Source organism: Scyliorhinus torazame, chromosome 12, assembly GCF_047496885.1.
Source record: "Scyliorhinus torazame isolate Kashiwa2021f chromosome 12, sScyTor2.1, whole genome shotgun sequence".
Lineage (NCBI taxonomy): Eukaryota > Metazoa > Chordata > Chondrichthyes > Carcharhiniformes > Scyliorhinidae > Scyliorhinus > Scyliorhinus torazame.
This window is the reverse complement of record NC_092718.1, coordinates 33,701,645-33,726,140: the sequence shown is the minus strand read 5'-3', so window position 1 is coordinate 33,726,140 and position 24,496 is coordinate 33,701,645. Positions and strand designations below refer to the sequence as shown.

Sequence of the window (24,496 nt, the reverse complement as noted above, 5' to 3'; positions counted from 1 at the left end):
AAAGACACCTTCGGCATCTGGACAAGTGAGCACCAGATCAAGGTGACTCTGAGAACAGACGGCAACGGAACCATCCTGCATCCCCCCTCCAGTTTCGCCATTGGAGGAAATCGTGGCTACCTCTACTACGTGGGACAGCCACGAGTATGCCATACCTGTGGCAAAACGGGGCATGTTGCCACAAGCTGCAGTGTGACCTTCTGCAAAAACTGCAGGCAGGAGGGACACATGACTAAGGACTGCAAGGAAGACAAGTGCTGCAACCTGTGTGGGGAGGCCGGCCATCTTTACAGGGCCTGCCCGAAACGCGGGGCGACATATGCACAAATCAGCAGCAGCGGAGCCAAAAAGGCGACCAGAGAGGAGGTTCATGCACCCTCCACCGAAAAAGACACCACGGCACAGAATGCGGAAAAGCAACAGAAGGGCCCTCAACAAAAAGAGGAGGCCCCAGCACGACCGGACAACTCAACCCCAACCTCATCTGACGAGGAACACTCAATGGAAGAGGATGGGACAAAGAATAAAGTGCCCTGGGAAACGGTGAACAGGGACAAACGAAAGAGAAAACAAAAAAACAAACTTAAGAACCCCCCGATGGGGAGTGGAAAAAAGCGACACCTTTCAGCCAGCGGACTTAGCGCCGACACATCCTCCGATGAGGAAAAACAAGACAAGAATCGGCCTCAAATAAAGAGGCAAAGCACCAATGTGGAACGAGAGGCACAGACCCCCCAGACCACAGACCGGGAAGAAAATAAAACCCGCCAAGACAATCAACCTCTGGCTCATGGGAACAGCAATATGACCAACGGCCACCAAACGCCGGACATCGAAAACAAGGTCACAGACCAACCCCCAAAAGTAACAAGCAGCAACAACCCAGGCGAAGACCGGCCTGCAACACCAACACCTACTGACTGCCACAACGAACGCCAGGGCTACACCACCCCCCCAATGCATCTGCATCAAGTTCACGGGGCCAGTGCGGACCAGAACAGTTTTCTCAGCCCTGCAACTGTGCTAAAGTTTGTGAGCACCACCGGCATGCTGGGGAACATCCAACATCTGGAACAGCCAACTGTATAGACTCTGGACTCGAGACTGGTAAATCCACCTTTTTATAATGGGGTTTAAAATGGCATCCATAAATGTGCGAAGCATCAAAGATACTTTGCGGTGTGTAGCCACACTCAACTATTTAGCAAATGTAAAAGCTGACCTACTGTTCCTGCAGGAGTGCGGAATTCCGCACCTCAGCAACTACAGGCGCTGGTCGAGCTGGTGGTCCCACGGGCCATCCATCTGGTCAGGAGGAAACGACTGTCGCTCCTCCGGCCTGGGTATTCTGCTGCGGGGAGGCAACTTCACCATCTCCGACCTGAAGGAGGTGGTGGGCGGGCGCCTCCTCGTAGCAGACGTCAAATACAAAAACACCCCTCTCAGACTTATAAATGTGTACGCCCCGGCCGTAAAAAGTGAGCGGCTGGCAGTCCTTCAGCAACTCCCACTGCTGTTGGCCACCTCCAAGCCGGTCATCGTGGGCGGTGACTTCAACTGCATCATCGATGCGGCTGGACGATCCGCCGACAGCAAACTAGACGCTACGTCCAGACTCCTGATGGAAACGGTAAAAGACGCCAAGCTGCTCGACGTCTGCAGCAACCCTGCAGACGGAGCGCAGCGTAGATACACATGGTCACGGCCAGACGGGTCCGTCCGCTCCAGGATAGACTTCTTCTTTGTGTCCCGTGCTTTCACGGTCAGGTCCACCGACGTAAGGCCGGTGTTCTTCTCTGACCACTGCCTCCTACTGGCCGACTGCCACCTGCAGGAAAACCAGGGGGTAGGCAGGGGGACATGGAAGCAAAATGTAAAACTGCTGACCCCTGAGAACCTCGAGGAACTCAGGAGGGATTACAAAGGTTGGAGAACCGTGAAACCCCTCTTTGAGGCCCCACATCTTTGGTGGGAAGCAATCCAGGGGAATATCAAGAGGTTTTTCATCCTCAAGGGTGTTCAAAAGGTGAGAGAGAGACGAGGGGTCATGTCCAGGCTCCAGAAAAGTATGCAAAATTTGCTCCAGCTGCAGTCGATGGGGGTGGATGTCAAGGAGGATCTCCAAAAGGTGAAGAGCCAGCAAGCCTCGCTCTACACCTCGGAGGCCTCCAAGGTTATCTTCCGTTCCAGAGTCCCCTCCGTGTAGCAGGACGAAAAGTGCTCACGCTTCTTCTTCCAAAAGGTGCACAGAGAGACCTCTGTGATCAGCAGCCTGAAGGAAGAAGATGGCTCTGTAAAGTCATCGCAGTCTGACATCCTGAGGATCAGCCAATCCTTTTATGCCGGACTGTATGACCTGAAGCCAACAGATAGCACTGTTTCCTGACCTTCCTGTCGACTATCACGGAGGTCATAAGCGACAGCGAGCTGGAAAACCTGGACAAACCACTAACTCTGGATGAGCTGACAAAGGCCGCCAAGTCCTTCGAGACGAGTAAAACTTCCGGAAGCGACGGCTTACCGGTTGAGTTGTATTCGGCTCTGTGGGACTGGATGGGCCCAGACCTGCTGGGAGTGTACGAGAGTATGCTTCTGGAAGGCAGCATGTCAGAGTCCATGAGGAAAGGCATCATCACCCTCATCTACAAGCAGAAGGGGGAAAGGGAAGAAATTCGAAATTGGCGCCCCATTTCACTGTTGAATGTGGATTACAAAATTCTAGCCAAGGTCATCGCCAATCAGGTCAGGTCTGCTCTGGAGTCGGTGATCCACCCTGACCAGACCTGTGCTGTACCCGGCAGGAAGATCTCTGATAGCCTCGCGCTACTCAGGGATACGATCGCCTACGTGCAGGACAGGAGGGTGGACACTTGCCTCATCAGCCTTGACCAGGAGAAGGCTTTTGACAGAATATCGCACACCTACATGATGGATGTGCTCTCCAAAATGGGGTTTGGGGAGTGAATTCGCAATTGGATCAAACTGCTCTACACCAACATCTATAGCGCAGTCTCAATCAATGGGTGGGAATCAGAAAAGTTCCAGATCAAATCCGGAGTCAGGCAAGGCTGCCCTCTCTCCTCTGCCCTTTTTGTGTGCTGCATAGAACCTTTTGCCGAGTCCATCAGGAAGGATCTGGGTATAAGAGGAGTGACGATCCCAGGCAGTGGAGGCATGCAAGTCAAGGCCTCCCTGTACATGGACGACGTTGCCGCCTTCTGCTCGGATCCTGCGTCTGTACGCAGGCTCTTGACCACCTGCGACCAGTTTGAACTGGCCTCGGGAGCCAAGGTAAACCATGGCAAGAGCGAGGCCATGTTCTTTAGGAACTGGGCCTACCGGTCCTTTGTCCCCTTCACTGTCAGGTCAGATTACCTGAAGGTGCTGGGGATATGGTTCGGAGCTGCTGGGGCGTGCACCAAAAGCTGGGAGGAGAGCATAGCAAAGGTAAGGCAGAAACTGGGCTGGTGGGAGCAACGCTCCCTCTCCATTGCAGGCAAAACCTTGGTCATCAGGTGTGAGGCACTCTCGGTGCTACTGCCACGAAGGTCTGGCCCATAACCCGACCCTATGCCACAGCAGTCACCCGGGCCATCTTCAAATTCATCTGGAGATCCAAGATGGACCGTGTCCGAATGGACACCATGTACAAACCTCTGGAGAAGGGAGGGCGGAACGTACCCAACGCCTCCCTCATCCTGTTGGCCACCTTTGTGTCCAGCTGCATCAAGCTGTGCGTGGACCCCCAGTATGCAAACACCAAGTGTCACTACATACTGAGGTTCTACCTGTCCCCGGTGTTACGAAGGATGGGCCTGGCCTCATTGCTGCGGAAAGCTCCAAGTAGTTGGACCGTACCGTACCACCTGTCCTTCGTGGAAAAGTTTTTGAAGAAAAACACCTTTGACCACAAGGCAATGAAGCAGTGGTCAGCACGTAATGTCCTCGAGGCCCTCCGGGAAAAGGAGACCGTGGAGGACGTTGGATGGTTCCCTGAGCAGACTGCCAGAGTCATCTGGCAGAACGCCTCATCTCCAGAATTTTCAAACAAGCACCAAGACCTAGCTTGGCTGGTGGTGAGAAGGGCCCTCCCTGTCAGATTCTTCATGCACACCCGAAGGCTCTGCGCCAATGCACGCTGCCCTCGGAGTGGCTGTGGGGGAAATGAGACGGTCACACACCTCCTTGTGGAATGTGCCTTTGCAAAGAAGGTCTGGAGAGAGATGCAGTGGTATTTGTCAAGGTTTATCCCGAACAGATCTGTGACACAGGACTCTGTGCTCTACGGACTGTTTCCAGGGACGCACACCGAGACAAATATCAACTGCTGCTGGAAGGTCATCAACTCGGTGAAAGACGCTCTTTGGTTTGCCCGAAACTTGCTGATCTTCCAGTGCAAAGAATTGTCCTCGACCGAGTGTTGCAGACTGGCACATTCCAAGGTCCAGGACTACGTGCTGAGGGACGCACTTAAGCTTGGGGCAGCTGCCGCCAAGGCGCAATGGGGAAAGACCACTGTGTAAGGTCTCTCCAGCAAATGTACACCGAGGGGCGGGTAACAGTGTAAACCCCCCTCGGTCTGGGCCACCAACACTCCAATGTATAAAACAAACATGACAATGTAAATATTTAAGAAGGAATTGAAACGTAAAGAGTGACATGTGTATAATATTATCAAAATTGAATGGAAGAAAGTCAAGGCAACGTGTAACGCTGACGGAAATGTGCAGTTAAGACAATTCGAAATGTCCTGTAATGCTTATGATAAATTTTATGAATAAAGTATATTTTTTTGAAAAAAAAAACTGGTCCCCACAAATGGAATGACACTTGTGGAGGTCTCCCAGTGGATCGTAGGCCCCCAGATACATGCTTTTGTGCAGAGTGATGTCCTGGCACTGCTGGTGCCTCCTGGGCACTGTGGCACTGCCAGGTTGGCACTACCAAGGTGCCAGGCTGGCATTTTTTTCATGTGTACGATTGGCCCAGGGGTGCCCGGCATGGGTGTGTTGGGGACACTCCCATAGTTTGTTTCGACTGGGCGGGGGGAACATAGAACATAGAACGATACAGCGCAGTACAGGCCCTTCGGCCCACGATGTTGCACCGAAACAAAAGCCATCTAACCTACACTATGCCATTATCATCCATATGTTTATCCAATAAACTTTTAAATGCCCTCAATGTTGGCGAGTTCACTACTGCAGCAGGTAGGGCATTCCACGGCCTCACTACTCTTTGCGTAAAGAACCTACCTCTGACCTCTGTCCTATATCTATTACCCCTCAGTTTAAAGCTATGTCCCCTCATGCCAGCCATTTCCATCCGCGGGAGAAGGCTCTCACTGTCCACCCTATCTAACCCCCTGATCATTTTGTATGCCTCTATTAAGTCTCCTCTTAACCTTCTTCTCTCCAACGAAAACAACCTCAAGTCCATCAGCCTTTCCTCATAAGATTTTCCCTCCATACCAGGCAATATCCTGGTAAATCTCCTCTGCACCCGCTCCAAAGCCTCCACGTCCTTCCTATAATGCGGTGACCAGAACTGTACGCAATACTCCAAATGCGGCCGAACCAGAGTTCTGTACAGCTGCAACATGACCTCCTGACTCCGGAACTCAATCCCTCTACCAATAAAGGCCAACACTCCATAGGCCTTCTTCACAACCCTATCAACCTGGGTGGCAACTTTCAGGGATCTATGTACATGGACACCTAGATCCCTCTGCTCATCCACACTTCCAAGAACTTTACCATTAGCCAAATATTCCGCATTCCTGTTATTCCTTCCAAAGTGAATCACCTCACACTTCTCTACATTAAACTCCATTTGCCACCTCTCAGCCCAGCTCTGCAGCTTATCTATATCCCTCTGTAACCTGCTACATCCTTCCACACTATCGACAACACCACCGACTTTAGTATTGTCTGCAAATTTACTCACCCACCCTTCTGCGCCTTCCTCTAGGTCATTGATAAAAATGACAAACAGCAACGGCCCCAGAACAGATCCTTGTGGTACTCCACTTGTAACTGAACTCCATTCTGAACATTTCCCATCAACCACCACCCTCTGTCTTCTTTCAGCTAGCCAATTTCTGATCCACATCTCTAAATCACCCTCAATCCCCAGCCTCCGTATTTTCTGCAATAGCCTACCGTGGGGAACCTTATCAAACGCTTTGCTGAAATCCATATACACCACATCAACTGCTCTACCCTCGTCTACCTGTTCAGTCACCTTCTCAAAGAACTCGATAAGGTTTGTGAGGCATGACCTACCCTTCACAAAGCCATGCTGACTATCCCTGATCATATTATTCCTATCTAGATGATTATAAATCTTGTCTCTTATAATCCCCTCCAAGACTTTACCCACAACAGACGTGAGGCTCACCGGTGTATAGTTGCCGGGGTTGTCTCTGCTCCCCTTTTTGAACAAAGGGACCACATTTGCTATCCTCCAGTCCTCTGGCACTATTCCTGTATCCAATGATGACATAAAAATCAAAGCCAAAGGTCCAGCAATCTCTTCCCTGCCCTCCCAGAGAATCCTAGGATAAATCCCATCAGGACCCGGGGACTTATCTATTTTCAGCCTGTCCAGAATTGCCAACACCTCTTCCCTACGTACCTCAATGCCATCTGTTCTATTAGCCTGGGGCTCAGCATTCTCCTCCACAACATTATCTTTTTCCTGAGTGAATACTGACGAAAAATATTCATTTAGTATCTCGCCTATCTCTTCAGACTCCACACACAACTTCCCATCCCTGTCCTTGACTGGTCCTACTCTTTCCCTAGTCATTCGCTTATTCCTGACATACCTATAGAAAGCTTTTGGGTTTTCCTTGATCCTACCTGCCAAATACTTCTCATGTCCCCTCCTTGCTCGTCTTAGCTCTCTCTTTAGATCCTTCCTCGCTACCTTGTAACTATCCATCGCCCCAACTGAAACTTCACACCTCATCTTCACGTAGGCCTCCTTCTTCCTCTTAACAAGAGATTCCACTTCTTTGGTAAACCACAGTTCCCTCGCTCGACGCCTTCCTCCCTGCCTGACCGGTACATACTTATCAAGAACACGCAGCAGCTGATCCTTGAACAAGCTCCACTTATCCAGTGTGCCCAACACTTGCAGCCTACTTCTCCACCTTATCCCCCCCAAGTCACGTCTAATGGCATCATAATTGCCCTTCCCCCAGCTATAACTCTTGCCCTGCGGTGTATACTTATCCCTTTCCATCACTAACGTAAACGTCACCGAATTGTGGTCACTGTCCCCAAAGTGCTCTCCTACCTCCAAATCCAACAGCTGGCCTGGTTCATTACCCAAAACCAAATCCAACGTGGCCTCGCCTCTTGTTGGCCTGTCAACATATTGCGTCAGGAAACCCTCCTGCACACACTGTACAAAAAACGACCCATCTAATGTGCTCGAACTATATCTTTTCCAGTCAATATTTGGAAAGTTAAAGTCTCCCATAATAACTACCCTGTAACTTTCGCTCTTATCCAGGATCATCCTCGCCATCCTTTCCTCTACATCCCTAGAACTATTTGGAGGCCTATAGAAGACTCCCAACAGGGTGACCTCTCCTTTCCTGTTTCTAACCTCAGCCCATACTACCTCGGAAGATGAGTCCCCATCTAGCATCCTCTCCGCCACCGTAATACTGCTCTTGACTAGCAGCGCCACACCTCCCCCTCTTTTGCCTCCTTCTCTGAGCTTACTAAAACACCTAAACCCCGGAACCTGCAACATCCATTCCTGTCCCTGCTCTATCCATGTCTCCGAAATGGCCACAACATCGAAGTCCCAGGTACCAACCCATGCTGCCAGTTCCCCTACCTTATTTCGTATACTCCTGGCATTGAAGTAGATACACTTCAAACCACCTACCTGAACACTGGCCCCCTCCTGCGACGTCAAATCTGTGCTCCTGACCTCTATACTCTCATTCTCCCTTACCCTAAAACTACAATCCAGGTTCCCATGCCCCTGCTGCATTAGTTTAAACCCCCCCAAAGAGCACTAACAAATCTCCCCCCCAGGATATTTGTGCCCCTCAGGTTCAGATGTAGACCATCCTGTCTGTAGAGGTCCCACCTTCCCCAGAAAGAGCCCTAGTTATCCAGAAATCTGAATCCCTCCCGCCTGCACCATCCCTGTAGCCACGTGTTTAATTGCTCTCTCTCCCTATTCCTCATCTCACTATCACGTGGCACGGGCAACAACCCAGAGATAACAACTCTGTTTGTTCTAGTTCTGAGCTTCCATCCTAGCTCCCTGAAAGCCTGCCTGACATCCTTGTCCCCTTTCCTACCTATGTTGTTAGTGCCAATGTGGATCACGACTTGGGGCTGCTCCCCCTCCCCCCTAAGGACCCGGAAAACACGATCCGAGACATCACGTACCCTTGCACCTGGGAGGCAACATACCAAACGTGAGTCTCTCACGCTCCCACAAAATCTCCTATCTGTGCCCCTGATTATCGAGTCCCCAATTACTAATGCTCTGCTCCTCTCCCCCCTTCCCTTCTGAGCAACAGGGACAGACTCCGTGCCAGAGGCCCGTACCCCATGGCTTACCCCTGGTAAGTCCCCCCCCCACAAGTATCCAAAGCGGTATACTTGTTTCTCAGGGGAACGACCGCAGGGGGGAGTTTGGGATTGCGTCGGGGGCCTCGGATATTGGGAGGCCATTAAAAAAATTCCTGTTTAGGGACTCTCCCATTATTCTCTGGGAATAGCAGGTGGTCTGCTGCACACAATGTGGAGGGAGGGAGGAGGAGGGGGAGGGGTAGGGGTAAGAATCATGCCCTGTGATTCTGAAACTATCATCACTAATTGTAAACACCCAAGTAGTTCACTAATTCCCTTTAGGGAAAAAAATTGGCCTCCATGAGGATCTAAATCCACTGTACTGTGGTTACCCTCTGAAACGGCCTGGCAAGCCACTCAGTTGAAGGGTAGTTAGGGATGGGCAACATATACTGGCCTTGCCAGCGATGTCCACATCCCTTGACAGAATAAATGAAAATTAATTATCATCAATGACTTGGAGTTAATAACAACTGGTGAATATTACAGACGATAACAAACTAGGAGATATATTGGATTCTGAGGAGTTTGCTGCTTGAGCAGTATACAATTAATTGAACGTTCGGCAGAAAGATTACAGGTGGAATTTAGCACAAACAAGGGATGCACGTAGGAAGGAAACCGAGGAACATACATACAGTGCTGGTGAAATAGCTTGGCGTGAAATTGAAAGAGGTGTTGAGATTTGTAGATTTAACTCTCACCATCTCTGAAATAGCAATCAGGATAATCTGCTATGTAGCCAAAACAGTTAAGTATTACTTTGAAGATGTTATGTACAAACTGCACAGGTGCACACTAAAGGAAAGATTTGCATTTGCCTAGCACCTTTTACAACTTTAAGGTGAAATGTAGTCACTGTTATAATGTAGGAAACTGCCCGTCAATTTGCATAGAGCAACTGGATAATGACTAGGAAATTTGTCTTAGTGATGTTGGTTGAAGACCAAGAATTGCCCTTGACACTGGAGATAATTCCCCTAGTTTTCTTCAAAGCAGTGCTATGGGGTCTTTTACCTATAGCTGTGAACAGACCTAGGCCTTGGGAATTGCAGAATCCAGTCTGAGATTTCAGGGTAAACCATTTTGGACAGAGATGAGACATTTCTTCACCCAAAGAGGGGTAAGCCTGTGGAATTCATTACCACAGGAAGTAGTTGATGCTAAAACATTGAATATATTCAAGAAGCGGCTAGATATAGCACTTGGGGAGAATGGGATTAAAGGCTATGGGGAGAAAGCAGGATTAGGCTATTGAGTTGGATGATCAGCCATGATCGTGATAAATGGCGGAGCAGGCTCGAAGGGCCAATAGGCTTCCTCCTGGTCCTATCTCCTATGTATCTATGTTTGACGTCTCAGGGTCCCAGGTTAGATTCCCGGCTTGGGTCACTGTCTGTGCAAAGTCTGCATGTTCTCCCTGTGTCTGCATGGGTTTCTTCCGGGTGCTCCGGTTTCCTCCCACAAGCCCCGAAAGACATGCTTGTTAGGTGAATTGGACATTCTAAATTCTCCCTCCGTGTACCCGAACAGGCGCCGCAATGTGGCGACTCGGGCTTTTCACAGTCACTTCATTGCAGTGTTAATATAAGCCTACTTTTGACAGTAAAGATTATTTTTTAAAATACATTTAGAATACCCAATTAATTTTTTCCAGTTAAGGGGCAATTTAGCATGTTCAATCCACCTACCGTGCACATCTTTGGGTTGTGGGGGCGAAACCCCCGCAAACACAGGGAGAATGCGTAAACTCCACACGGACAATGACTCAGAGCTGGATTCGAACCTGGGACCTCAGCGCCGTGAGACTGCAGTGCTACCACTGCGCCACCGTGCTGCCCAACAGTAAAGATTATTATTATTATTATAACTGAAAGATGGCTCCTCTGACAGCGCAACGCTCCTTCGGTGCTGGCACTGGAATGCCAGCCTTGATTCCGTGCTCATGTCTCCGCAGTGGGACATAAACCCACAATGTTCTGACTCAGAGTCGAGTGCGCTTCACACTGACTCATGTCTGTCACTTCAAATGAACTTCCAAGTACAGCAATGGATGTACAATCCCTGGAGCGTTTTCGGTAATTTTGTACTTAGAGCAACCATTTTACAGTATTGTGATGGATATATGTTAAATGTATACTTGATGACCTTGTAATTGTGCCATAGTTCCTACCAGCCTGGGCCTGTCTGTCTGCTGCAGCTCAGTGCACCATCCTGTCTGTCTCAAGCCCATATGGTGCTCCAGTTTTCCTTCAATTGCAGTGACATCCTCAAAGCAATCTATTGTCTCGCTGCAAGGTTTGGATTATAAAATTGCAGCTTTTCTAGACAGGAACGAGGGTAACCAGGCTCAGAGGGGAATATTTGTATTTTATTCAAAATTGATGGAAGGCTGGGTAAAAGCTGCTTCACTGATTTGCACGATGCACATTGATTGTAGCGAAGAGCGACAGCCCTCCCAGTGGGAATCTGTCGGGGTTCCGGCTCTGCTTGCAGAAGTCAAGAAATTCCATTCACTGTTTTTGCAGCTGTTCCCCAGTCCCGAGAGGTGTGTGACTTGTATCAGGAGAACCAAACGTGAAGCCTCCCTATGGAACAGGAGGAAGCTCATTTGTTTTATTAACATCACATATATGAAGTAGCCACTTTGGAGAGAGAGAGAAGGGCCTGATTCCCATTATTGTTTGTACGCATCTGGTTATTTTTCTTGAATCCTGTTAACAAAAAAATGTAGGCAATTAAAATTGAGTTATTCATTCACTAATCCGGTCTCGGAACCCCTCCACTAAGGTGCCAGCCAGCCATTGTTGCTGTACCAGAGTGACCACCGTTCGTGTTGAAGTGTGTACAAAGAGGGACTTCCCCCGTCAGGAAATTTTGACCTAAACCTTCTCCTGCTGCCATTTCCCACTGAACCGCTCCCTGTGTATCGTGCGAGATCATAGGATCAACATTGTGTTGACCGCTGAAGAGACTATTCGGTCATGGTGGGCATCATAGCTGAGCCCACTCCTGTTCTCACCTGGCACCTGGGGCCGGATTTTCATTGCTGGGATCAGGTCGGAATGGAGGAGGGCAGCTGGGAAAGAACGTTACGCTGCTATCCCTCATAGCGCCCTTCCTGACCCCACCGTTTTCTCTGAGGATGGGAGCAGGGGAGGGGGAGGGCAGGAAAGCAAAGTCCCCATATTAATTGCGTGCATTAAAGTGATTAAACGGCTCATTAAGAGCTTGCCTTCTAAAGTCTCAAAATTCTCATTGTGGGGGGGTGGTAATGGTTGGTTATTGGGATGTGTGAGGCCGAATGGCTCACTCCTATTGGGACCGGCGGTAGCAGCATGAAGGTGCAAGTGCGTTCAGTCTTTCAAACCACAGCAATGGCCGCTGAGTTAGGGCGAGTATGTGGTCTGATTCCCTCGTGTCCCACCCCCACTCCTGCTCCACTCATTCGCTGCCGCTCTTGACCCCCTCACCAGTTAACCCCTCACCTCAACCAAAATAGGAAGCTTTTTCTGCTTCCCATCAGGGGTGGGGTCACGACCCCTCTCCCAAATCCTCTGCCACAGTTTCTCTTTCTCCCCCCTAGTATCTAGCTAGGTCACCAACCCTGAACAACATCGCGAACACAGGCTGGTTATTTATTCCCCTTTCTGGGTCTAGCTCAGAGGTTGTGAACAAACCCAAGAACAGTCCCAGATTGTTTGCATCTAAACAGCCAGCACGGGAAAAGCTGATCGGAAAATATTTTGCCAGCAATTTTTCAGCTGCCAACTGACAATGTTAGAAATGCAAGTTCCTTTAAGAGTTGATGCACGATCAATTACGACGAGACAAGAGTAATCGAGGCTTTACTACGCAGAGATGTGGAGCCTCCTGCAGCTGCTGCCGAAATGGCTGCAGCTCGGTGAGCACACACATTTATACTCCGCCTACTGGGCGGAGCCAGCAGGCAGGGATCTACCCCCGTACCTGTAGTACAGGGGCCTTACTGTAATACCCTCGTATGCAGTATATACAATACAACAGTGGTGACTACCACAAGAGTAAACTAGGTCTTGCTTCAGAGCGGGTTGAGAGCAGGTGATGCTCATTGAAGCTTGTGCTTCAAGAGCTGGGGATTTCTCCAGTTGTGGGTTGACTTTCTGGGTGTGGAGAGGATCCAGAAGGGAAGAGTGGTAACTGGCATTTGTACTGAGCTATAATAAAACAATAGTGAATGTCGCCTGTTGCCTAATTTGGTAAATGGATATTCACCTATAAAACACCAGTTATTGGCGTCTGGAACTTGGGGGAGAGGGTCACAGTTTCAGAATATGTGTTGGCTGTATAACACAAAGGTGGAGAGAAATGTCTTTGCTCAAGGGGTTGTGAATCTTTGGAATTCTTTACCACAGAACTGTAGGTGCTCAAATATCGGGCATGTTCCAAAAAGATCAATAGATTTTGGGGTATTAAGGGATCCTGGGATGGTGGAGTTAAAGTCCAGGGTCAGCCATGGGTCTTATTGAATGGCAGAGCAGGTTCGAAGAGCAGAATGACCCACTCTTGTGTTTCTCACCTAAACGCAGGCAGCGGTCAATGAAAAAGGGGAGTGAGGGGGCAACCTAAGCCCCATTGATGCATAGCTTGCCCCATCTAATTTTAGGATGGGTCTACTTTGACTCGCTAATTGTGAAAATCAGGGTTGTGGAACTTGCACAATTCCAATGTATGCCGACCCCCACCCCAGCCAAGATGATGGCACTGGTAGGGCTGGAGCACACCCATCCTGTTGATGGGTTGGCTGGGGCCATTGGGTACGTAGGGGCGTGGCCGGGGAGGCACCCATATGACCTGTGGTGCTACGTTCCCAGTGGGCAGTCCGCGGCGTGTGCAGCTGCATGGCTGCCTTCAGGCTGAGGCAGTGACGGCCTGTGTCTGGCCATCCCAGTCCCACGGCCCACGTGCTAGCCGTCCCGCATTATAACCCCCTGGCCCTGGCAGATGCCCCCGGCCAGTGGCATAACTGTCAGCACACTATAGCGATGTTGGACACTTTGTACCTCCTGCCACACCCTCAGCAGCCACAACACCTGGTTTCCGAATTGGATCCAGCCATGGGCTGGATTCTCCGCAGCCCGATGCTGAAATAGTGTTCGGCGATCGGTCGGAGATTGGATGTTCGCTCCGAAATCGGGGCCGGTGCCGGTTTGACACCGGTTTGCCGCCGGTTTCCCATGCTCCGCACCCTCTAAACTGGCGTCATCGTGACACACGCCACGCTCCGTTTCAATGCCGTTGCCGCGTCATCGGCCGGCCCACCCGCAATGCTCCGCCCCCGATGAGCTGAGTTCCCAACGGCGCAGGACACGTGTGTTATCAGCCGTGCCGGAACCTGGCGTGACGGCTGCGGACTATGTCCAATGCCGCCACACTCGGCTGGGATCCGTGCCTCTGGCAGGCCGTCAGCTGTGCGCATGCACGGCCTGGGACCCGGCCATTCTCTGGCCATTATTGGCGCGATCTGTGGGCGATTCACCCGGCGCCGGTCCTAGCCCCTTACCGGTACCGGAATCGCTGAGGGGCTCACGCAATTTGTTGGTTGTGAAACAGCACGGGGCCCGTGAGCTGTCGGTAATTCCTGCTGGCATCGTGGGTTGGGCCCGTTAGTGATAAGCCAACGGCCTTTACTGTACAATATGGATGCTCACGCCATCGTGTGGTGTAGAATACATTCACGCCGCTGTCGAGAGATCAGAGCTGGCATTCCTTTGGCACCCGGCACAAACTTAGATTTTCAGCTGACGCTGAATTCTCCGCCGTCGTGTTTCCTGATTCCGGTGTCAGCCGACGCAGAATCTCGCCCACTTAGTGAGAGAGTGAGTGAGGGTGATAGAGTCAGATATAGAGAGATTGAGGAGAGGATGTGTGGTACACAGCTATAGTGTCACGGTACTGAATGAGCAACCTGGACGTCAACCGATTACACTAACGTGACCACATGAGAACCATTCTACAGGAGTCAAATGGTTAAAGAGTGATAACGTAACAGTTTCAACGCATCTCTTTGGCTTTTGTTCCCAGTTTATTGATCTCTTTGGATTGTCGCTGGGATGTTTTTCAAGCACGATTGTTTCCATAATAAATAGTTTTGAATTTTAGTACCCGGTAGAAGTGTAATGTTTTGACAGGGGAGAGAACCCTTTTCCTCGGCGTAAAGCAAACATTAAACATTGCCGTGTCGGGGGTTACTTGTAATATTTTTTAAACTCATCTGCATCGGACCCAGCCCTCATCTTGACCTCAAGCCACAGGTGGAGCCGAGCTTCTCACTTGTCAGTCAGCTGTGCCTGATGACCGGTATAACTTATGACAATTCCAGGTCAAGTCTTGACTCAAGGTTTAATATTCAGAATCTCCCAGTTTAGGATTGATTGATATTTATTTATTGTCACTTCCCCAACATCGTGTAAATGCTCTTGCAGAAGCTGCAAGCTTCTCAGTACATCACCCGCTGTAATTGAACACTTCCCCACCCTGCCCCAGTGTAAAGGTTAGCATTACGAGAGTTTTACAGATTTCCCTGCTGATACACTTTGACCCTGAAATTCAGCACCTGCCTCACTGTAGCCCCGCTGTAGAGTTGGTCAGAGATTTTCTGCAATGGTCCTAAGTCAGAATGTGGATGGGTACTTCTGCTACATTAAATCACCCCAGAGACCGCAACCCCTCGCCAGCACCTAGTCTATCCACGTTCTGAAAAGCTCTCGTATTGCTCACCCTTTACTTCTACACTTGTGGTGGGAAGGGATGTGTTAAATTACAGCTGCCGATGCCCTGATATTACAATCAGTCCAGCTGAGGATTGCTGCCAAAGAAAATCTGCTATCATTAACTATTTTCAGCTGAAAATTGGAAGTGGTTCAAGCTGGCAGCCATTGCTGCGGGTGTACCCAATACTTCTGGGTAGAGGGCATTTCAGAGGGCAACGTGAAAAAGATCAAGTTAAAACCTGCAGATCCACTGGGTGTTGAGGGCAGCCTCGTCCCCTTTCCAGGAGGAGACTGGCACCTTTCCTACCTTCTGTCACCCTCCAGCCTGGCAATGTTCAGCTGGCATTTCCTCTTGGGGGTAGTTCCTGAGGACTGATCCTGGCTATGCTCACACACAAAGATGGCTTCTTATGTGAAATGCCTGAGTGCTATCAGCTGTAGGGAAGCAGGTGGGAGCAGCTCAAGTCTCATGGAGAGGAAGGGAGAAACTTGGAAAGAGATGAAAGCTTCTCATGGTATTGCCTGTTAAAGGACAAGTGGTGAGGTAGTCATTGCACTAGGATCATTTTACAAAGGTCTAGATTGGGGCTTCATTCACAAGGGCGGAGAATGACATTTAATGGAAGTGATGGAGGGGTCTTGCCCTCCAGCTGCAGAGCTGCCCTGCACTTTTCGGGAAGGCCCATCGAATTGTGTCAATCAGGCACTTAACTGGGCAGCATCAGTCCTATCGCATGATCAAGGACCCTGGGATGGAATCCTGCCGGTCCCCGAAGAACTCTAGGCCAATCAGAGACAGGGCAAGCTCTCAGCAGGCCCTTCCCCTTCTTGATGCCAGATCCCTCAGTCAGGCACTGTAAGCACCCCTGCTCTCCACCATTAAGGACCTCAATTGGTGCCAGAACAGGATGGCCATCCATGAGAGTCCCTGCCCTGGACGTAATCGTGGCAGAGATGAGAAAGCAGTGGTTCTGCAACTGTCACCATCCACTCTTGATTAAACACGCCACCAAACTCTCCTCCTGGGAGGGCATTAAATTTTGCTCAGGACGGGCAAATCGCGCTCGTAACCCCCATCACATGTTGTCCATGATGGACGACCATGGTGAGTGTGCCCTGAGTTTCTCCCAGTACGGTTGCCAACTCTGGTTGGGAGTATCTCTGGAGGTTACATCATGGGATCTCTCTCCACCAATAGTCCCTCCTCTGCTCTCGTTGATCAGATAATACGTCCGATCTGTCCCCCAGATCTGATATTTTTTATAACTAATTATTTTTCCAATTAAGGGGCAATTTAGCGTAGCCAATCCACCTACCCTGCACATCTTTGTGTTGTGGGGCGAAACCCACGCAAACACGGGGAGAATGTGCAAACTCCACACGGACAGTGACCCAGAGCCGGGATCGAACCTGGGACCTCGGCCCCGTGAGGCAGCAGTGCTAACCACTGCACCACCGTGCTGCCCTTTTATAACTAATTGAACGGAAGTGCAGCAGCGTTGCCAGAAATCTGTGACTATTAATGAATGTCACGGAGGTGTAAAGCAAGCAACTTAAGGCGGGGGACAGCTGTGCAACTATAAGCAAGCGATAATCCACGGCATTACTATTTTACAATGTGAATATGTAACTGTATTGAGCTCCCAGTGTTGTAACTGCAGAAGATTGCAATTATGGAGAGTCATCAACGGTTGCTGGGCGTAGTGTCGGCTACACTTTGGAGAGTGTTTGAAGGGTGAAGTGGTGCTTGTAATGATGAAAAGTGTTTTTGCAGGAAGGCTTTGTGAGACTGTCACTGGTGGCAGGATACATGATGCAGATTCACAGCTTTCTGGCAGTGACTGGATTTGTGATGGTGCAGAGGCACTGCAGGGAGGCAGCTCGCTTTAGCTTGTTCATTGAGTTTGGGCAGAGGCATAATCCCAAGGGTGATGATTGCGTGCCATGCTGTACACGCAGGGGTTCTGTTAATTAAAAGTAGTGATGCTGCATCCTGTTATGTAGGCGCTGATGATTTTTATTTCATTCCTTCATGTGACATGGGCATCATTGGCAAGACCCATCCCGAATTGCCCTTGAACTGAGTGACCTGCTGGGCCATTTCAGAGGGCAGTTAAGAGTCAACCACATTGCTGTGGATTTAGAGTCATTTAATTTTTTTTACACAACAGTCAGTGATAGTTTCATGGCCACCATTACTGAGACCAGCTTTATTCTCCAGATTTTATTAATTGAATTTAAATTCCACCAGCTGCCATGGTGGGATTTGAACCCGTGCCCACAGAGGATTAGCCTGGGTCTCTGGATTGTTAGCTCAGTGACATTATCACTACGCCACTATCTCCCCATATAATACACATTTGAAAGCTTGGTTCTAACCACTGATGATCAAGATTCTAGCCCACAGGCACAGCAGAGTATTTTGTTTAATCCTCCATTTTCTGGATTTGAGCATTTCTGGCAAGGCTGACGTCCATTGTTAATTGCCCTGAGATGACAGTGCCACCCATGAGATGAGGGTGCTCCCACAGTGCTGCTGGATCAGTAGTTCCAGGGTTTTGCCCTGGCAAAAAAGTGGTGAACGCAAGAACGTCAGGAATATGAGCATGAGCGGGCCTGGGGATCAATCGAGCCTGCTACACCACGCAATACGACAATGGCTGATCATTGACTTCAGCTTCTGCCCTCTCCCCATTTCCCTTGACTCCCTGGAGAGATTAAAAGTCAAGGACTGCAGCCGTTCAAGAAAAAGCCCATCGCCATTACCTCAGGACAGTTGGAGACGGGTAAAGAATCTCAGGTTTGCCAGCAACGCCTCCATTCAGAGAATGGAAAAATAAAACAGAGGTGCTCTCTTGTATCCGTGGGCTAGAATCTAGGTCATCAGTGGTTAGAATCAAGCGCCCAGAGGTTTATTCACCAGCATTATCGTTCATCCTGGAGACACGTTGCACCTGAGGCTGCACCAGCCCTGGGAATGTGGATCTGCTGATGGGAGAGGGTCTGAACACGGGTGTGAGGGTAGAGGAGTTTGGGGCAGCAGTGGCCCACGCTGTTCTTGGGGAGCTCAAAGGTGGTCTGCCTGCCCCCCCGGCGCCACACAACCAGATCCTGACTACAATTTGTGGGCCCTGCCTCCAGAGCACCCCTGTACCTGAATTTTGGAATTTCAGCCAATGTAGGGCAACGATTTGTGAAATCAAGCAGCCATGGCCTTTAGAGCAATCTGTCCATTGACAGGCCTGCATGAATATGAGGTGCCCTCTCCTTCCTCCCATTGTCACAGGCAGGTGAGGGCGTGGGGACATTACCAGGGATTCGGGGGTCAACAGATTGGGAGGGTAGTCGAGAGGATCTTCTGGGGTACAACCCCGGCCGGAGATCGGAGGTTCTGGGTCAGTATATGCTATGGATTCTCGGTGACCCTGGAATGGATGCACACCACTAGAAAACGAGCGAGTGGAATTTCTTACAAGCTCACACTAGTTTCCTCTGGTAGTATTCTCAGGGCTGTTATTTCTTTTGTTTAATGGGAAAAGACATCTTTCAACGAAACATCCATTGAAAATGTTTGTGTCGTGGGAATGTACGGTCAATTCCAATTAACTCTCGTGCGGGGAACAGGTTGATATTTCCTTCATTGTTTTACCTGCGTGGGATCCATCACCAGCGACAGATTGGTGACGTATTGTTTGCAGTCCTGCTATCCTGGATAAGATCCCACATGGATTTATTTTGACAGATAAGCCTGTTCACAGTGAAGCTTGCATCAATTGCAACAGAAGTGGGTCATTGGATATAACAGCAGTGTGCTGGGACTCTCTCACAGCCCCTAGCTGCACTCCAGTGAGAGCAGTAAGGACGCAACCCATAGGATGTTCCCCTCAAACTTTCCCCCGTAGCCAGAAAGGGTTGCTGCGCACATTTCTTTAACCTTCCCTGCCTGTTGGAGGGACATTCTGATGGATACACTTCTTGAAAATGTAGGAACCAGTTCATTTTTATGAGCTTTGTTCACACAACATTTTGCATAAAATTGTCTTTTGCCGTGTAACTGGGCAATTTATCAGGACTGCTCAGAAGCTTTGTTTTGTTCCTCTGTGTGAGGATGATGTATACGTGTCAGGATTGTGTGTTCCAAATGTTCAGGAGGAAAAAATAACTCAAAGCAACCTAGTGGAGGAGGATAAACTGCCCATGGAAGGGATTAAGGTCAGGTGGGAGGAAGAGTTGGGGGTGGTATTGGAGGAGGGATTACGGTGCGAAGTGCTGCGAAGGGTCAATGCCTCAACCTCGTGCACGAGGCTGGGGTTGATTCAATTATAAGTAGTGCACAGGACACACTTAACAAAGGCAAGGATGAGCTGGTTGTTTGAGGGGACGGAGGATAGCTGCTGTGTGCGAGGGGCCCAGCCAATCATGTCCTTACGTTCTGGTCCTGCCCGAAGTTGGGAGAAATTTTGGGGGTCGTTTTTCAGAACCTTGTCTGAGATTCTACACATGGATCTGGAACCGGGTCCCCCCCGGAGGCCATATTCAGGGTGTCAGGCTTGCCAGAGTTGCAGATGGGCGTGGGGGCAGATGTCTTAGCCCTCACCTCGTTGATCGCTCGCAGGCGGGTCCTGTTAGGGTGGAGGTCAGCTCTCCTCTCCTCCTCCTGAACTGCCCCCCCCCCCCCCCCAACCGTGCCTCGGTGTGGCTGGGGGATCTAATGGAGTTCCTGGTGTTGGAGAAGGTATAATTTGCTTTATTTATCTTACACTTTGGGGAGGATCTGGTTGCCGTCAAGGGACCGGGGGGGGGGGGGGGGGGGGTGGTTTGTTTATTTGTTGTAAAAATGTTGAAAGTTTGAATTAAAATATTGTTTTTAGTGCTATCTGCAGAAGCAGGAAGTTTCTGTGATCGCACTGCGATATAATTGTTCAGTGAATAGGGTTGCGTTCCCTCGTAAATCGTGCTCAGTGTAAATGGTATGAGAGCTCTGCGTTTGCTGACTGATCTTTCCCTTGTTTCAGGATGGAAAGGTTATTGTGTGGGATGCTTTCACTACCAACAAGGTAAGTTTCGAATCACATTAATATATTGCCTGCATATTCCTCCAATTGTACAATGTTACCACCTGTGATTTAAGCAAGTCAGCAGACACGAAAAACGTCCTGATTTTAACTCAACCACGGCATCCAACAGATCTCCAGTTCCATTGGCTGATCTCTACTGGAATGGTAGCAGGGCTCGTCATAGTTGGGTTCAGTGTCAGGAGAAACGGGGCGGATGCACACTTCACACAGGCACAAACACCCCATGCACACACCACAGGCACACGCGCTACCTCACACACACCGACACTACACACACAAACATACAGACACACACAGGCAGACACTGCGCACATGTACTGCGTGTGGGCACACTGCGCGTGCAAACTCCATGCACAGGTTCTGCATGTGTACACACCGCACGTACGCACATGCGCTCACACACAGACACTGCACGCATATAGACACTGCACGCACCTGCGCATGCACACAGACAGACACATTGACACAGACACTGCACGCACATCACAGATACAAGCTCCCTCATAGACAGAAGCACACTGCCCTCATGCACACCCCTCACACCCACACAGTAATGCATTGCTTTGGGTGCATTTTGAAAGATGTGCAACTGGACTCTGGAGCATTTTGGGTGATGTTTAGGCTGAGATGTGGTTCCGTGTCTGGGCTCAGCACTCGCCTTCATTACCCTGCTGCTTCTCGAAGTTACCCTGTTTACACTGGAGGACAGACTCAGGAAGAGTAGATCACTCTGTCATCGTACCAACTGCAGGTTAACCTTTAATAATTGTCTCCCTGCGATGTTCCAGCTGTTGGTATAAGTGGAAGTTTGAAGTGAATCCAAAATCCTGAACCCACAGCACATAACAAGGTTCCTTCCTTCAATGTGTGGAATGCAAGATTTGAGGTTCATTTTGACTGATCCTACTTTGTGTTGGTTGGTTGACTGATTAGTATCTGTGCATTTCTAGGAACACGCAGTGACCATGCCCTGTACCTGGGTGATGGCCTGTGCCTATGCCCCATCAGGCTGCGCGATCGCATGTGGGTGAGTATAGTTACATTGCCGTTATATGTCATGCTTTATTTACATTTTACTCTTTCATTTTTAAAAATATTTTATTTGAGGTATTTTCATGTAAACAAACATAAGCGGAAGAACAACCAAACAACATAAAAACATCCAACACCCAATCCGCCTCCCCTAATACCACCCGCTTCTCCTATCCCACCATCCCGATTTTAACCTCTTACTCCGAGTCCCTCCACCGAGCTACCAGGGAGGCAGAGGCCAAGACATCGGCCTCTCTCACCCCTGAACTCCCAGATCTTCCGACACCCCAAATATTGCCACCTCTGGACTTGGGATCACCTCCACACCCAGCACCTCGGACATTACATCTGCAAATCCCTGCCAGATCCCCTTCAGACTTGGACACATCCAGAACATGTGGACGTGATTTGCGGGCCTCCCTGTGCACTGCCCACATCTATCCTCTACCCCCGCAAAGAACATACTCGTCCTCGCTACCGTCATATGCGCCCTATGTATTACCTTAAACTGGACGAGGCTGAACCTTGCACACGACAAGGGTACATTCCCCCTCCACAAGGTCTCTGCCCAAGTCTCGGCCCCCACCACCCCTCCTAGCTCCTCCTCCCACTTGCGTTTTATATCCCCCATCAGGACCCTCACCCAATCCATCAACTCCTTGTAGACCTCGGGCACCTTCTCCTCCCCTATCTCGTCTCTCATTAACACCTTGTCCTGCAACCCCAGGGACAGCAGCCCAGTATAGGACGGCTGCTCTCTCTTTACAAAATCCCGGACCTGCAGGTACCTAAAACCATTCCCTCTGAACAACTCGTACTCTTCCTCCAGGTCCTCCAACTTCACAAATTTTCCTCCTCTGACCAGATCGGTGCCCACACCGAGGCACCCCCCCAGCCCCAAGTGCTACCTCCACTGCCCCCACACCCTTAGAGCCGACACCACCACTGGGCTCACGGAGTACCTGGCCGGCGAGAACAGCAGAGGCTCTGGTAACGAAGCCCTCAAACCTTTCCTCGTCATGACCCGCCTCCATCTGACCCCAGGCTCCCCACGACCCATTTCCTGACAATAGCAATATTCACTGCCCAGTAGCAGTTCAACATGTTCGGCAGCACCAGCCCGCACCCCCTCCTCGCCCCACGCTCTAGAAAAACCCTCCTAACGCGCGGGGCCTTCCCCACCCACACAAATTCCGAGATCAGTGCCCTAATTTTCTTTTTTTTTTATAAATGTTTTTTATTGGGTTTTTGAACAAAGTATATTTACCGTTATGTACACAGGATAAGAGACATATATATATATATATATACATATATAGAAGAGAAGGGCACACCCAAACATACCAAAGAAAAGAAAATAGTAAATAATTAAAAAAAATACAATAAAAAATAAAATAGAATAACTGGTAGGGTATTGTGCACCAGCTCAACAGCAGCAACTCTGTACACCTGGCAAAATTATTTACAACACATAAGTGGGCGACTGTTGGTGGAGGGGAGGGGGAGGGGGGTGGGGGTGGAGACTGGGGAGGTAAATATACATTTGGGTGCCGTATATACAGTGGGCAATAATCAAATGGGTTTGGTGTTGATGTTGTCGCTTGCTTCTCCTGGACGGATCTCGCTGCCGTCTCGCACTTACCTCCGCTTCTGCCGTTCCTCCTGTCTTTTGTCTTTATTCTCCTCGTTCCCTGCTCCTGGAAATGCCCCGTTCGTTATTGTATCCCGTGCCTTCCTTCCGCCTCTCATTTCCCTGCCCACCCCCCCCTTTTGCTCATGTTGAGTTTGTAGCCCGAGAAGGCGCCAAACCCTTTCAGGAGCGCGATGATTCCGTCCATGCTGCTCTGTGGGTCCGAAATGTAGAGGAGCAGGTCATCTGCATAGAGCGAGACTCTGTGCTCTCTGCCTCCCCTTCGGATCCCCCTCCAGCTTTTTGCTGCTCTGAGCGCGATTGCTAGTGGTTCGATCGTTAGAGCGAACAGCAGCGGGGACAGTGGACATCCTTATCTGGTGCCCCTGTGCAGCTGGAAGTATCGGGAGTTGGTATTGTTGGTCTGTACGCTCGCCATGGGAGCGTTGTATAGGAGCTTTATCCAGGAGGTGAACCCTGTCCAAGCCCGAATCGCTCCAGCACCTCTATGAGGTATTTCCATTCGACTCTGTCGAAGGCCTTTTCTGCGTCCAGGGAGACGATCACCTCTGGTGTTCTCTCCCCGGAAAAGGGTCATTATCACGTTCAGTAGGCGCCTGAAGTTCGAGGTAAGCTGTCTACCTTTGACAAAACCTGTCTGATCCTCTGCGACCACCTCAGGTACACAGTCTTCTAACCTTTTGGCTAGGATTTTGGCCAGTATTTTGGCATCCGCGTTCAGCAGTGAGATGGGTCTGTATGACCCACATTCCGTTGGGTCTTTGTCTTTCTTAGGTATCAGCAAGATTGAGGCCTGTGCTAGTGTGGGCGGCAGTGTGCCCCTCGCTACCGAGTCTGTGAACATCTCCCGCAGGTGCGCGGCCAGTGCTGTCGCAAAGTTTTTGTAGAAGTTCGCCGGGAACCCGTCTGGTCCCGGCGCATTCCCCGCCTGCATGGAGCTAATGCTGTCCTTGATCTCTCCCAGTGCTAGTGGTGCTTCCAAGCCCCGTTTTCTGCCCTCCCCCACGACTGGAATGTCCAGTCCATCAAGGAACCGTTTCATCCCGGACTCCCCCATTGGGGGCTCTGAGGGGTAAAGCCCTTGGTGGAAGACCTTGAAGGTTTTGAGGATCTTTTCTAGTTCTGTTTTTAACGTGTCTCTGGTATCCCTGATTTGTGCAATTTCTCTGGTGGCTGCCTGCTTTCTCAGCTGGTGTGCCAACAGGCGGCTGGCTTTGTCTCCGTGTTCGTATAGGGTCCCACGTGCCTGGCGGAGTTGGTGCACTGCTTTCCTGGCGGAGAGCAGGTCAAAGTTCCTTTGTAGCTCTTTCCTCTCTGTCAGGAGCTCTAGGGTCGGCGCCTCGGAGTATTTACGGTCTACCTCCAGTATGGAGCCGC

General features: G+C 50.0%; 1 protein-coding gene across 1 annotated transcript in view; it reads left to right on the top strand.

Moving 5' to 3' along the window:
- Window positions 1-24,496, top strand: part of gnb5b (guanine nucleotide binding protein (G protein), beta 5b) — a 138,916-nt gene that overhangs the window by 19,560 nt on the left and 94,860 nt on the right. The window contains exons 3-4 of the mRNA XM_072470644.1: window positions 20,374-20,415; window positions 21,387-21,463. Coding sequence (XP_072326745.1) covers window positions 20,374-20,415; window positions 21,387-21,463 — 119 coding nt within the window. The remainder of the gene's footprint in view (window positions 1-20,373; window positions 20,416-21,386; window positions 21,464-24,496) is intronic.